At 49.4% G+C, this 15129-nt stretch overlaps 1 protein-coding gene across 1 annotated transcript in view; it reads right to left on the bottom strand.

Annotated features, from left to right (window-relative positions):
- The window catches only part of svila (supervillin a), a 50077-nt gene that overhangs the window by 11017 nt on the left and 23931 nt on the right, over window positions 1-15129 (bottom strand). The window contains exons 17-31 of the mRNA XM_030349727.1: window positions 12849-12990; window positions 11311-11364; window positions 10487-10567; window positions 9674-9721; window positions 8954-9104; window positions 7531-7614; window positions 7137-7163; window positions 6614-6700; window positions 6165-6345; window positions 5358-5530; window positions 4328-4480; window positions 2758-2894; window positions 1462-1609; window positions 929-1074; window positions 278-453 (exon numbers count right to left, since the gene is read on the bottom strand). Coding sequence (XP_030205587.1) covers window positions 278-453; window positions 929-1074; window positions 1462-1609; window positions 2758-2894; window positions 4328-4480; window positions 5358-5530; window positions 6165-6345; window positions 6614-6700; window positions 7137-7163; window positions 7531-7614; window positions 8954-9104; window positions 9674-9721; window positions 10487-10567; window positions 11311-11364; window positions 12849-12990 — 1788 coding nt within the window. The remainder of the gene's footprint in view (window positions 1-277; window positions 454-928; window positions 1075-1461; window positions 1610-2757; window positions 2895-4327; window positions 4481-5357; window positions 5531-6164; window positions 6346-6613; window positions 6701-7136; window positions 7164-7530; window positions 7615-8953; window positions 9105-9673; window positions 9722-10486; window positions 10568-11310; window positions 11365-12848; window positions 12991-15129) is intronic.

Below are 15129 nucleotides of genomic sequence, written 5' to 3'. Positions count from 1 at the left end.
TGAGAAAGAGTGAGTTAGTGAGTGAGAGAAAGAGTGAGCGATAGAGTGTGTGTGTGTATAGAGTGTGTGTGTGAGGACACGACACCAATGGAAGCAGACATGACCATTGGCGCTCTCCTACTTCGGTATAAGGGGGTTACACTCCCTGAGTGAGTGAGTGAGTGAGTGAGTGAGTGAGTGCGTGAGTGAGTGAGTGAGTGAGTGAGTGAGTGAGTGAGTGAGTGAGTGAGTGAGTGAGTGCGTGAGTGAGTGAGTGAGTGAGTGTGTGTTCCCCTACTTGGGTATGAGGGGGTTGCACTCCCCCGGGTCCAGGGGGTTGATGTCACAGCAGGTGTAATCGAAGGTGCCGTTCCACAAGTGCTTGGCCAGTTGGAAGGCCACCTTCCTCTGGGCCAGGGTCACCTCCTTGCCGTGCCAGATGTACATCTCACTGCCGAAGTCGAACACCAGCACCTGGGCCAATCACAGAGGAGGAGACAGGGGAGGTCTTAGTCATGAGATGGAGGTTAACTATGATGGAGACGGAGGAACTCTCTGAGAGAAAGGTAAATGGTAAATGGACTACCTTTACATAGCGCTTTTATCCAACGCTTTACAATATTGCCTGACATTCACCCATTCATGCACACATTGACACACCGACGGCAGAGTCAACCATGCAAGGCGACAGCCAGCTCATCGGGAGCAGTTAGGGCTGAGTTGCCTTGCTAAGGGAAGCCTTGACACTAGGAGAAGCCAGGTAATCGACCTAGAAACCTTGCGGTTACCGGACAACCCACTCTACCTCCTGAGCTCCCTCAAGTGCCCCAGGTTTCTCAAACCTGGGGCGCTTGAGGGAGGGTGAGTCATCGGTCGGTGCGCTTGAGGGAGGGTGAGTCATTGGTCGGTGCGCTTGAGGGAGGGTGAGTCATTAGTCAGTGGGAGTCACCTCCTTGGGGTCAAGCAGAGCACAGCGGGGAACCTTGGCCCAGAAGTCATCGTCCGGCACCAGCTTGTCGTCCACCAGGCGGTAGATGCAGTTGGTCTCCACGATGGCTCCCTCGTACAGCTCGTCCTCGTCTGGGGTGCCGGCGGCTGGAGGGGGAGGAAGCGAGAGGGTCAGGGTTGAGAGGTTCAGGGTGGAGTGGAGGAGGATGGAAAGGGTCAGAAAGGTCTTAACCTCAAACTGCACAGACTGAAACTTGGTTGGAGAAATTCCCCTTTCAACCATTGCAAGCAAGCCCTGTCATTGTGTTATTGCATGCTGGTCATATATAACAACGCTGACCTCAAAACTGCACTAACTGACTCTAGACCTAGACTCTTCATACTTTTAATATAATTCTGGTACTTTTGGTGCCATCTAGTGGTCAGCAAATAATGGATGCCACTTTCACAAATGCTTGCTTAATGTCTTGGGGAAAATGTGAGTAAAAATGTGAGTATCAAGAAGGGCAAGACAAATGCCCTCATGACGCTTACACTGGTAGTCCGCTTGGCCTCCTAGAATCTTCCAGAACTCCTTGGAGGCGGCGGAGCTCGTGGTCCCGCCCTCCTCGATGATCTGGACGTAGTTGGCCCGGCAACCCAAGTCCCGCTTGGTCTGCACAAAGTTGGCCAGCTCTTTGGCCTGCGAACGAAGAAGGAAGAGAATCAAGGAAGAAGCCTGCAAAGGAAGGATTCCTTTCTTCTTAGGAACTATTCTGTTAACATGGCAGCCGATTCCTGGACTGTTGCATCCGGCTGCTCTGATATCCTCTTGGAAACACTCATCACCAGCTACGTCATGATGTGTAGCTACATAATGTGGGTCACGGCTGAGAGCTTATATTTGGGTCGCTGGTTTCCTCTTTGGTTTGCATCTCATGTCATCATCCCTGAACAGTAGCAATGAGCCAACCTTCACAGAAGCGCTTCCTGCAGCTGGCCTGAATTTAGCCCCCCTCCTAACCACCACGACACCCACTCCACCCCTGCTAACCGCTTCCTACACTGCATCTATGCCACTTCCTCTGAGGGCTTTGTTTACTTCCTGAACCGAACAATAACAGTCTTCCTTCGAAAACGGGACGCTTGCATGAACCAACAGCTGAAAGGCTGTCAAAACACACAGAACTTTCTTAGAGTAAACCGCAATATAACCAGGTTAACTGGGAACACACAGGAAGTAAATTCAATCCATTTTATATCCTCAAGTTTGTTCAAGCCTCTGACAACCAGCCCAAAAAAATAAAACTGCAATTATGTTAATTATTGTGCATAAAATAAACTTGAGTTGGCCTACCTATTAACGTTTATAATCATTAGATATGGTTTAAATCAAGGTCGGTTTGCTGATTGGCGCTATGATCCGGATTGCAATATGCAACGCAATAACACTGATTCATATTTCTTGTTTTATTGCCTATAAGAGGTATAAACGGCTACGGCGCTAAAGAAAAAAAGCATAAACGGCCCTAAAACAATAAAACATGGATTAGCTTAACTAGTTAGAGGAACGCTAACTAGTTAGGGGAACTCTAACTAGTTGTACTAGGTACTCTACTAGTTAGAGTTTCTCTAACAAGTTAAAGTCTATCTAACTATTTAGAGTTTCTATAACTAGTTAAAGTCTATCTAACTATTTAGAGTTTCTCTAACTCGTTAAAGTTTCTCTAACAGTTAAAGTTTCTCTAACTAGCTAAAGTTTCTCTAACTAGCTAAAGATTCTCTGAATAATACAACATGTACTAGGCTTTAACTACAGAAGCTCCGCCCCTCCCAGAGCGAGGGGCGGACCTTGTTCCTCTCGATGACGTTGGCGAACTCCCCCGTCCAGACGAAGCAGTGGTGGGGCGTGACTAGCAGGAAGCAGTCCCCGCTGTTCAGGGACGACGCTCGGGGCTCCACCAGCCGGGTCTGGATGTGCCGTCGACCTGTCACAACACAGGGGGGACGTCAACACACACACACACCGCGGCGGGGGGCTCGCGGCGGGGGGCTCGCGGCGGGGGGCTCGGAGGTTAACGAAGGGTCAGTCTATCACCACGTGTGCGTGTGTGTGTCTGTTAACGTATGTTACGTTACGCACGTAGTATATCGTTAAAGTATTACTGTTAATCGAATTAATACATGTGCTCGTTAGAGATCCTCTAACTCCTTTAACTAGTTAGTTTCTCTAACTAGTACTTCTAACTAGTTAGTTATTCTAACTAACTAAACTAAAATATTAATGTTAATCTAATTATTACATGTGCTCGTTAGAGATCTTCTAACTCCTTTAACTAGTTAGTACCTCTAACTAGTACTTCTAACAAGTTAGTTATTCTAACTAACTAACTAAAGTAAAATATTACTGTTAATCTAATCACTACATGTGCTCGTTAGAGATCCTCTAACTCCTTTAACTAGTTAGTACCTCTAACTAGTAAGTTCCTCTAACTAGTACGTGTACCAGGCTTGACCGACAGAACTAGTGCACCCTGTTTGTGACTGAAGAGAGACAGTGGTCATCGCCCCTGGTAGATTATAAATACACGAGTCTACGTGAGAGCTGGGCTTTGTTTGTGCCAAGAGTTAGCCGGCACCTAGCCTAGTCGTTAACCAAGAACAGCACACCACACTCCTCGAAACACACAAACAAGGGGTCCCGACCCCTCCAGGAGCCCACGTGTTGAGACCTGAGCACAACGTGGTCCTAGGGAGGCGGGTCACGGATAGGGGAGGTGTGTGACGGGACTGTAGGGGGGGGCAGAGGGCGACGGGACTGATTAAGGGTGGCAGACGTGTGGAGAAGACCCCGAAATAGATGAGACCCCCCCCCACCCCCCCCCCCCCCAGCCTCTTGTCTCTCCTAATATAGAGATCCTCTGGACGGACTCCCATGATGCAGCATCCTCCACCTCGACCCCCTTGTTCAAGTCCTAAATTATCCCCCCCCCCCCTCTCCCTCTCGTGTGTGTGGCCTTGTGACATGAGTCACTGTGACAGCTCAAGATCATCCACACACACACACACACACACACACACACACACACACACACACACACACACACACACACACACACACACACACACACACACACACACACACACACACACAGAGGAGATGAGAGCTAATTTATTCGATTAGCATTCAGCTGACAGACTGCTAACTGGTGCTTGATGATACACACACACACAAACCTTTATACACACACACCAACATGTATACACAGACACACACACAACCCCACATATACACACATCCCCCCCCCCCCCCCCCACACACACACACACACGCTGATACACACACACCCAAGTCAACAGTGCAGTGTTTATGAGGTGTTTATCGAGGGGTGGAGCGGTGGTGTTCCGAGGCGACACTGACCTTTGACCTGCAGTAGCATGAGCTTCTTGTAAGGGGCAGCGCTGTTGGACATCTGCTCGGAGATGTTGACGCTGCGCAGGCTGACGCTGCTGAAGTTCTCCTTACTGGCCAGGCCGGCCAGGGCCACCTCCGAGAACCCCGAGTTCTGACTCACTAAAAGAACCACAACACATCAACACACACACACACACGGGTTAGAGCAGGCTGGAGGCATTACATCACACCAACAACACAAGCCCACACACACACACACACACACACGCCCGCACACACAGGATGATGACTGGGGAAGCGAGTCCTGACTATGGATGGGTCTACAAACACTGGGGCTGCAGACTGTTCTCCGCTTCGCAGCGGTTAAACAACAAGAAACAAAACTCAAACAAACTGATCAAATCTGGTTGAACTAGCGCAAAACCTCAACGTCATTGTCCTCAGCCACTCCCACTGATCGGACCGGCAAAATTTGGCCGGAGAAAACACGCAAATGTACCGCAAACCCGGAAGTAGTACTGAAGGGAAATGAAAATTGAGCGGAAGTACGTAGGCGGGCGGAACCAGGCTACTGAACCTCCACACAGGGCAGGGACGTCTTTAGGCCTATTTTGGGGGGGCTAAGCCCCCCCAAAGATGTTCAAAACCCCCCCCCTACAGAATATGAGTTGAAATAAATACTAATACATTTAGAAGTTGTCTTTAATTTGGAATAAAATTGTTTCCGAGAGCGCTTTGATGGATACATTTTCTAACCTAATTTCCTTGAACTCACCCCGATATGTAGACTTAAATCATACCAACTCTTACATTTGTTTAGCTTATTCATATTTTTAAAAAGGATTATTAAAGAAAAGAGAGTGAGCCAGAGAACAGGCCCTGATAGATGCTCTGCTGTAATCTCTACTGTAATAAATGATGAATTAAAGAACCACTTTAAAGATGAGATGAAAAAATGTCAGAATCTGCTAGGGGCTAAGGCCCCCCAGCCTCTAAATCTTAGTGCCGTCCCTGACACAGGGTAAGAGCGTCTCACTCTTCTGGGCGTTCATCCTCTTGCTCTCCAGCAGCCCGACGTTGAGCCTCTGCTCCGTGTACTCCTGCAGCAGGTCCTGCCGCGCCGCCAGCTTCTTCAGGGGGTTCCTGGACGACGCCACGTTCCGCGTGGGCCGGACCGCCCGCCGGTGCTGCACCATGTCCGACGTCAGCCTGGGAGGGGGGGGGGGGGGGGAGGGGGGACAGCAGGGGTTTGAAGGTCACGGGTCGGGAACCACAGGGGGCCAAAGGTCACGGGGAGGAGAGACACAGCCTGCTGAGGGCCTCCTCCTCCCAGCTCCTTCATCGCTGTCGGTATAGTAAGGATGCTCATAGAACAAGGGGCCAAAAACAAACAATCGCTAGGTTAACCTATTCCTCGTATACAACAAAGCTAGCGAGGAGAAGTTGCTATTATTACTATTTCTAAGTGCCAGGACGTACAACAATAAGTGTGAACATTAAGTGTTACAGACTGAATTTGTGTTGCACGCATTTATATTCGGCACCCCGGAACCTTTGTGCCTATACCTGTGTACTCCACCGGGGGAGCTCTACAGTTCGCTCTGCACCGGAATGCATCGTTCATACTTTGGCTGTTATGCAGTGAGATGGTTTTCAGTAAAGACCCTAACTGCGTTAAAAGTGTGAGTGCATTATTGCCCTCGGGTTACCACATTAAGTAAATTAGTGTGTCAATTATTAAAGAGTCAAACATTGAAAACAGACCAGAGATGTGAACACAGGTGATGAATAATGATCATCATAACGGCTTATTAACTGCCAAAACACTTGTCGCTTGGGTTACCGTGGCAACAGGGGGTCAAAGATGGCGTCGAAGTCCTCGTAGATCTCGGCGCCGCCGCCGCTGGGAGCGGGGGGGTCCGCCACGCGGGGGTAGAACCTGGAGAAGGTCTCGTCCTCCAGGCTCATCACCTCCTTCACCTTCTGCTGGGTCACCGTGACGGTGGCCTCACGCAGACCAGACCCTGTACACAAAACCCCCCAACAGTAAGACCACATAGACCAGACCCTGTACACAGAACCCCCCCAACACTAAGACCACATAGACCGGACCCTGTACACAGAACCCCCCCCCAACACTAAGACCACATAAACCGGACCCTGTACACAGAACCCCCGCCCCAACACTAAGACCACATAGACCAGACCCTGTACACAGAACCCCCCCAACAGTAAGACCACGTAGACCGAACCCTGCAGGACCCACAAAGCTTGTTGCAGAGCTGGACTGACCTTTGCTGTTGATCTTGCCAAGGAAAGACTCCAGTTTATCCAGCTTCCCGTCTGATTCAAAGTCCATATCTGCCAGGGCCTTGATCTCTGTGGAGACACACAGCCCAGTTCACAGTTCAGCTCAACAAGGGAAATGGGAAGAAAACTGGACTTTTGGCATTGATGACAAAAAGTTTGTTTATTTTTTTCACTTTGAGAAGGAATGTGAACTAACGTGTATCAGACCAGAACGACCACAAGCATGGAACAAAAAGCTGTGGTGATCACGCTCAACATGATGTCATCGTGCTCTTCTGTACGAGAGGAATTAACTGAACATCATCTCCGTTTGATTCCATCAGGCATTGGGAGCAAGACAGAACGACCAGTTCAGCAACAAGCTTACGATGACTTCGTATTGAGTGTGATCACGTCGTATTGATTACGATGACATTGTGCTGACGATGATGATGACATCGTATTGAGGGTGACGATGACGATGGTGGTGGTAAAAAAATAACACCAAGAATCAATTAAACTACACCTTCAGGGGCGGAAATCTCTCCTCCGTCTTTCGAAGAAAAAAAGCAAAGACAACATATTTTACTTTGTCCGCATTAACTGTCAAAAATTGTCGTTGCAATTTCCTTCAGAGATAATGTGTTTAGGACAGATGAGGCTTCTAAATGCAAAAAGCACACAATACTTGTATACAATCAACCTATTTTAATGTTTGCTTACACTAGACTCTTAGAAAGAGAGAAAGAGAGAGAGAGAGAGAGAGAGAGAGAGAGAGAGAGAGAGAGAGAGAGAGAGAGAGAGAGAGAGAGAGAGAGAGAGAGAGAGAGAGAGAGAGAGAGAGAGAGAGAGAGAGAGAGAGAGAGAGAGAGAGAGAGAGAGAGAGAGAGAGAGAGAGAGAGAGAGAGAGAGCAACTCACCCTCCTGGGGTTTGGAGATGGCCAGGGCGCTGCTCTTGGGTTTGGCCGGGGGGGAGGAGTGGAGGGTCGTGGGGGAGGCCAGCCCTGCAGAACACCACCGCAGGGGGGAGGGAGACAAGACCACGGATAAAACAGATTATCATCATGTTCAATATGCATCAACATCCCAACACTGCTGTGTCACTCAGAGCATCTGCGTACGCATGCAGACATCGTTGTAAAGGCACCCTAGTATGAAACTACAGACTTTCTATAATAGAGGGGGTCAATTCAGAACATCCCTGCAATCGGGTGCTTAACGGGGTGCAACACCCTAGATGTTATGGGATGATTCATTCGGCTTTGGAGCATAATAACAAACGGCCCCGCTGTTTGTTATTATAAACAGCGGTATCTACGCAGCCACTCAACTGATTGAGTAGGGTCACAATCAGGGTTAAAAACAGTGTCACCTATTATCAGATATGATCTGGCTGAACGCAAGCGGCCATTTTTCTGTTATTGCTGGAAAAAAAGGTAACGCGGTACCAAACACGCCCAGTCTGCCTCCCAGTAGCCCTCCCAGTAACCCTTACCCCCTCTGTTGGCCCTAACAGGATGTGCCCACATGTTCTGGGTCATGTTCTGCCTAGTGGGGGGGCCTCACGGCTGCTGGTTCGGCCCCCCACACTTCTATTTGGCTCCAAAAAGTAAGCAAAACACATTTCCCACATAGGTCGGAGGAAAAGTTAAACCTGCAATATATACGTTTTCCAATTAGCACCCCCTAGTGGCTAGAGGTGAACTAGGTGAGATTTTCCCACAGTATTGGAATATATATTTAAATATTTTTTAACATGGAGTAAATAGCTGCAGTAGAAAGATAGCATGGTGCAGCTTTAAGGTTTCATTACGATGCTACGACGCATTCAGGTGAGAATCACGTGACAGAAGAAGTGCGAGGTAGCCCCCTGTAGTTTTCTATGCAAAAATAAATTGATTTTAAAGTTTCAGTAATAAGGACATTTTGTCCACATTAAATGTTGACAGTACAAACGCAATATCTACTTAACTGGATTGGGGGTGTCCTGTTTCACATTAACACAGTAGGCTTTGAAACCAGAGACACTGTGTGTGTATGTGTGCGTGTGATTGTGTGTGTGTGTGTGTGTGTGTGTGTGTGTTATGAGTTACTATGATTCAGTTATTTTAGGACCCTTCTTGACGTATTTGATGTTATTGAGAGTAGGATCATGGGAAGATAGAGGCAGTGTTCCTACAAAGCCCGTATCTTCAGACACGTGGGTGTACATGATTCATAGAGGGAAACTTTCACATGGTGGTCAGTTAACACAAAGGTGAGGGGGAGTGACCATGGGGAGAGTTTAGGATTGGCCAACAGCTGCAGCAGAGCGGTTACTTAGGGGTGGGGGGGGGGGGTTACCTTTCTTGACCATGCGGGCGGCCACGGTGAACTGCGTGGAGTCGTTGGCGGCCCCTCGGCCGGTGGTCTTCCAGGCCTCCTCCCGTGCCTCCATCAGCCTCTTCCTCTCCTGGATGGAGAGCTTGGCCTCATGGTCGCCCTCCTCCACCCTCTGGGGGGAGGGGGGAGGGAAGGGAGGAGGGGGGAGAGAGGGGGGGAGAGAGGGGAGGAGATGGAGGAGAGAGAGAGAGTGAGAGAGGAGAGCGAGTGAGGGGGGAGTGAGTGAAGGAGGGAGAGAGGAAGGAGAGAAAGGGGGAGGGAGGGAGGGAGGAGAGAAAGGGGGAGGGAGGGAGGGAGGGAGGAGAGAAAGGGGGAGGGAGGGAGGAGAGAGAGAAAGGGGGAGAGAGAGGGAGGAGTGAGAGATTGATAACTAAAAAAGGTACCGCACACCGAGCTGCTCAAACCGACCAGTGATTAAGAGAAGAGCACCCAAGAAAAGCAGGGATGACCCCAACGTTGGACACACAAGGGGGGAGAGCCCGCCAAACTGGGACATGAACTGGACTGGGCCGTGAACTCGGCCATGAACTGGGACGTGAACTGGAAAGTGAACTGGGCCGTGAACAGATCTGTGAACTGGGACCAGAACCGGGTGGTGTACAGTCGTGGAACAGTGTGGGGCAGGGGGGGTAGTGGGGGGGGGGGGGGGGGGGGGGGGGGGGTTGGGGGGGTCGTGGTCACCTTCCTCCTCCAGGGATGTCTCTCGTCCACCAGCAGGGATCTAGAGGCCTTCACAACAACCGGTGAAAGGACAGGAGGGTCGGAGAGGCAGCAGAACCCAGGGAAGAAAGAGGAGCAGTGAGATGGAGGATGAGGAACGTCCCGGGGGGGAGGGGGGGGAGAGGGAGGGGGGGCAGGAAGCTGCGGGTGCGCCATGCACCCCCCAGATCACAGCGGGGGTCTGCACGCTGCAGAAGCGAAGCTTGAGCTCAGCGCACAGACAGCGTGTTGTTCAACACAGAGCGCTTTGGCAGGCTGGGATCTGAATGTCTCTTACTACAGAACTTTAGAATAGCCTGGACCGTGCGTCAGGTGTGGGAGCGACGGCCAGGATGTGGTGGGAGTGTTGCGGGGGAGGATGGTTTGCTCACGGGTTAGGTAAGCGGCGACACGTACGAGATGAGCAATGTTTAAAAGAAGCAGCCTATAAATAAATGACTTTACTCCTAGCTCTGTATCACATCACAAAGTGCTAGAAAGAACAGACAGAAATCGAGTCTTTTCCATTTTAAAACGCTTGCGTGTGAGAGCAGCAGAATGGGTACTGTCCAATCCTTGTCCTACTTCCTAACTTCCTATCCTACGCTTCCTACAGGCATGCGCATGGCATCTTCACCCTACAGTCTCTGATGGCACTGACCACATAGGGCCGAGGTGGTGGGTTATGAGATGCATCTCAGCCCATGGAGCAGGAGGCAGAGCATGCAGCAGACAGACAGTAGGCGGACAGACAGCGTGAAGCAGACAGCCGGGGGCCGTGAGGAGGGTTCCTACCTGGCTGCTGGGCTCGCTGGCGGGGTAGGTGTAGAGCGGGAGCTCAGAAGCAAGCGAGACCGTGGAGGAGAAGGTGGGCTCCTACCGAGAGACGGGCGCAGGTGATGGGGAAGAAGAGGAGAGCATGCACATGACGCGCACACACACGACAAAAACACACACATACACACACAAACACCATGAATCTCGAAAGGAGGACAGAATCCCAGTAGTAACTATAATGACTCTGAAGCGCTTTTTTCCAAACTAGGCTGATTAGTGTTTAACACTCTCAAAGTTCTAAAATCAGACTTAGACCTCCATCGTTTCATGACCTCAACTTTGAATCAATGAAAACATTTCACCACGCAGTCCCCGATGCAAACAATGTACCCAAGCGTCGTTTCAAACCATTTCCTGTTGCTTTAATGATGGCTCTCATTACAGCAGCTCTACTTCATAGATAGACCTTGATCCCAGCGCACCGGAATACCAACGCCGGCCCACAAACCGAACCAGGACATGCAACGAAACACCAGACCCCACCTTCAAAACACACCACCTCTGGGAGTGTGGGAGTGAATATCTTCAAACACACCGTTCAGTGATTGACAGATGGGTGAGTGGGTGAGTGAGTGAGAGAGTGAAAGAACGTGCATGAGTGTTAGTTGTATTTAGTTAGATAGATCAGTCTGCAGCCAACCATGACTTGGCCCTGCTGAAACAGTTACGGTAAGTATTTTCCAGGGCTGAGTCTAAGCCTGGAGCAGGTGTTGGCCTGCATGTGGTTGTGCACGTGGGTGTGCATGTGGGTGTACACGGGGGGCCGCGTGCATCGGCCTTACCCAGAGCTCTTCTGACACATCACACCCATCAATCACCATGGCTGCCTCGCCTTCCTACAGACGAGGGGGGGAGGGGGGAGGGACAGGGGGGAAGGTGTTGAGTGGGGGGAGGGGGGGGGGGGGGAATGTCCCCCCCCCCCCCAACAAACAAGGTCACAGCCAGAATCACAACGAGACGGAACCAGGCGGGAATGTCCACGGCCACGGTCCAGTCGCAGCTCCTTAACGGATTAGCGGCTGTTAAAGTGGAACGAGGCCAGCATGTGATCAGCTGGGATAAAGACTGGAACATCTCAGACCTCAACCAACCCCGTGTCGGTCCAATCGGTGTTTAGGGGCCTCGACCAAGAGAACCACAGAGAGCCACTTCCCCTTGACCCCTAGCTGACCCCTATTTGACCCCTAGTTGACCCCCGCCGGTGCCCTTAAAAGTGACTAACCGATTTATCAAAACCCGCTTTTTTCTCCATATTAGATATTTAAGTACATGAAGAGAAACAAACTAACAGAATGAGCTTATTTTGTGAAATCTTACCAGGTAGTCTATTGTAAACCGTTTCCGTAACCGTTTATAAAAGCAATAAGCCACTTTCTGAAGTCTAACGATGCCCCTGGCTGCTCTACATCACAGTAAACGACTGTAGACCTTACTGCTTGGGTAGCCGAGCGGGAATTAGCCTCCGTAAGAAAGTACAGCGATGAAAGAAGAGATCAGCCATGCAGAGGAGGAACGTTTATTATGAATAAGAAGACAGAGGTGAAAACAGAAAGCATGGAAACATTAAAAAAAAATGACGTCAAACAAACAAGGTTAAAATTATATGACAGACAGATGATTCTTAATTACACAATTATTACAAAAAAAATGTGAAATATGTACAGCAGGAAATTTATTGCAAGGCAGTTGCTGATGAACTAAGCATTCATTAACAGTTATTAGTGAGCTAGTATACGCATGCATTACATGTATAATTACATTGTTAGAACAACATGCAACACCACGATAAACATGTTAATGTGACAGAACAGAAAGGAAAGGAAACAGCCAGCCAACACGTATGCGCTCTGATTCAAGACCTCTAACTGGCTTTAATGTGTTTACCGTAACGCAGAACTTGTGGCCAGTCGAAGCGCACGCTCACACTCACCCATTCACGCACACCTTCACACACCGACGGAGGTGTCAACCATGCAAGGCAACAGCCAGCTCGTCGCTGCAAACTCCTCGACACTCAAGCAAGGAGGAGCCGGGGTTTTTAACCAGCTGCCTTCCGGTTCCCAGCCGACCGTCTCTACCTCCCGAGCCCCGTTACGCCCCGTTAGCCTGGGGACGTGACGGCCTGGTCTACCCCTTCACCGGGGCCCTCCGAGGCCTCCGTCAGCCCGCCGCTCACACTGCAAGACCTACCGCCCCGACACCGGCTGCAGAACACTGTCTGCTCCTCGGCCCAGACCTCCTTAACGCATAACCGCACGGAGCCTCTGAGGAGCGGGGCGGTGACCTCCAGAGGTGAGAGGTCAGAGGTCACGGGGTTTACCTTCCGGAGGTTCCGCTCCGACTCCCACAGGGGGGCGCTGGTGTCCGCCATCACCGCCGCCGCCGTCGTCGCGCCGGCTTCCTGCTTCCTGTTGATGCGGTTCCTCCAGTCCTCCTCGCCGCTCTTCTTCAGCAGCGCCAGGCTGGAGACGCGGAAGAACAAAATGGTGGACGTTAGGTTCAAGGTGAATTCAAGATCGAGGTGGCGCTGGTGGGAAAGACTAGATTCCATGAGAACCAACCTAAAGCGGTCCCAAGTTGAGGACTGAAACTAACTGTGGTTTTTGGAATAATTTAGTCTGAACCAGTGGCGTAACAAGGCAACGACGGGCCCGTATGCAGGATGTTCAAGGCGGGCCCCCCCGTTACGATTTTATTTTATTTTATTTATTTTTTTTGGGGCCCCTGATTGGCCCCGGGCCCGTACGCACCCGCATACCCTGCTTACCGATAGTTACGCCACTGGTCTGAACTGTTTTATGTTTACATAAATAACATCAAAAGTTACACAAGAATTTAAACTGATGTGGTAGATGTTCTTTATCTGGCAATTACCCTAGAAAAAAATAAAATAATAATCTATTCCTTTTATGAAGATCCATGGAGCAAATATTTGAATCGAACTGGCACATTAAGCAGCAAAGAATTGTACTTGATGAAGAACTTAAACCAATAACCAGATTTTATCCATTTTCTGTCGACTGACTCATTGCTTAATCAACTAGTTTTTGCCTTCCTAAATAAGTCTAATAAGAACCTGTGAGAGGAGCAGGGTTAGTGATGGACCCACCACATCTACCCTGCAGTACCCAGTTAACCAATCACAGCTCCAGCCTGTTGACCAATGAGGTCCGTCTGAGGTGCCAGTCACTGTCCCTCGGGACTCTTGATGTATTATTGTCCAGCAGTGTGCGATAGGTGGGTAAATATACACGGTTAGTGCACAAAGTCTGGCATGACAAACAGAGCCATTGTAAGCATGGGGTAGGTCAAAATCTGAAGAATGTCATCCGATGCATAAACTATCCCAAAATGATTGAGATGTAAAGGTATTCAGTGGGAACAAACGGGCTTTTGCACAGAGGCAAAGAGCAACGGGAAGAGAGGTTGGTGTGTTTGCAGTGACCTCTAGCCTCCCAGCAGCAGACCTCAGACCAGCCGATGGGTGGATGCAAAGTAAGGAGGTAGCACTGAGTGGAAGAGAAGCTTCATCTATCTGGACACCAGCGTACAATCTTGAGGGATAGTGCGGTCACAGCAGAACGGGAAACACACTATCGTGGGAAAATTAATCATAATGATAATTTAAAATGATATACAAATGATATAAACCTTAACATTGATAGTAGTCAATTGAAAAGACATTTATATACATTCTTGTCTTCAGCCATCTCCCTTCCTCTGTCTAACTGAAAGGTAATCAAATAGTTTGCTTTTGCGTTGCCACTGGAGCCGTGAAGTCTGACACAGGCCAATCCACGGACTTCCTCTGATGTGTGGATTCATTGAACTGCCAGGCAGCCTGGCAGACATGTCCACCTACCCCATAGTGTATTGCACATGGACTTGGTCTGTCCTGCCATGGCCAATCCTAAACTCTTCACGATGGTCACTCCCCCTCACCTTTGTGTTAACTGCCCACCATGTGAAAGTTTCCCTCTATGAATCATGCACACCCACTGTCTGAAGATACGTGCTTTGTAGACACACTGCCTCTATCTTCCCATGATCCTGCTCTCAATTACATCAAATACGTCAAGAAGGGTCCTAAAATAACTGAATCATATTTACTCATCAAACACACACACACACACACACACACACACACACACACACACACACACACACACACACACACACACACACACACACACACACACACACACACACACACACACACACACACACACTGAAAGCACACGTAATCCCATTATGTTGTATTATTAAATCAATAACATGGATGGCTTGACATAACAGCAGTTATGTTTTCAGTCCTTTTGATGTCAAATCAAATCTCAGGCCTCAACCATCGATGCGTTAAAATAATTCAAAAAAGGATTTTTAAAAAGGCTGGCGTCATAGTAAATCCATGTCCTGAACACTGTGCTGAATATTACACATGCACCCAGCGAACAGGAAGAGCTAGCTTCAGCAGGCTAGTGTTCCGACTGCATAACGAGCTCTGGAACCGGACACCTAATCAATAGCAGTCAGCATCGATGGCTCATGCGTTTCCATCGCATTTCCCGATCCAAACACAAACATTTTGAATCAAGTGCTCG

Source organism: Gadus morhua, chromosome 23, assembly GCF_902167405.1.
Source record: "Gadus morhua chromosome 23, gadMor3.0, whole genome shotgun sequence".
NCBI classification, from domain to species: Eukaryota; Metazoa; Chordata; class Actinopteri; order Gadiformes; family Gadidae; genus Gadus; species Gadus morhua.
Note: the sequence above shows the minus strand (reverse complement) of the source record. Positions and strands in the feature narration are given on the sequence as shown.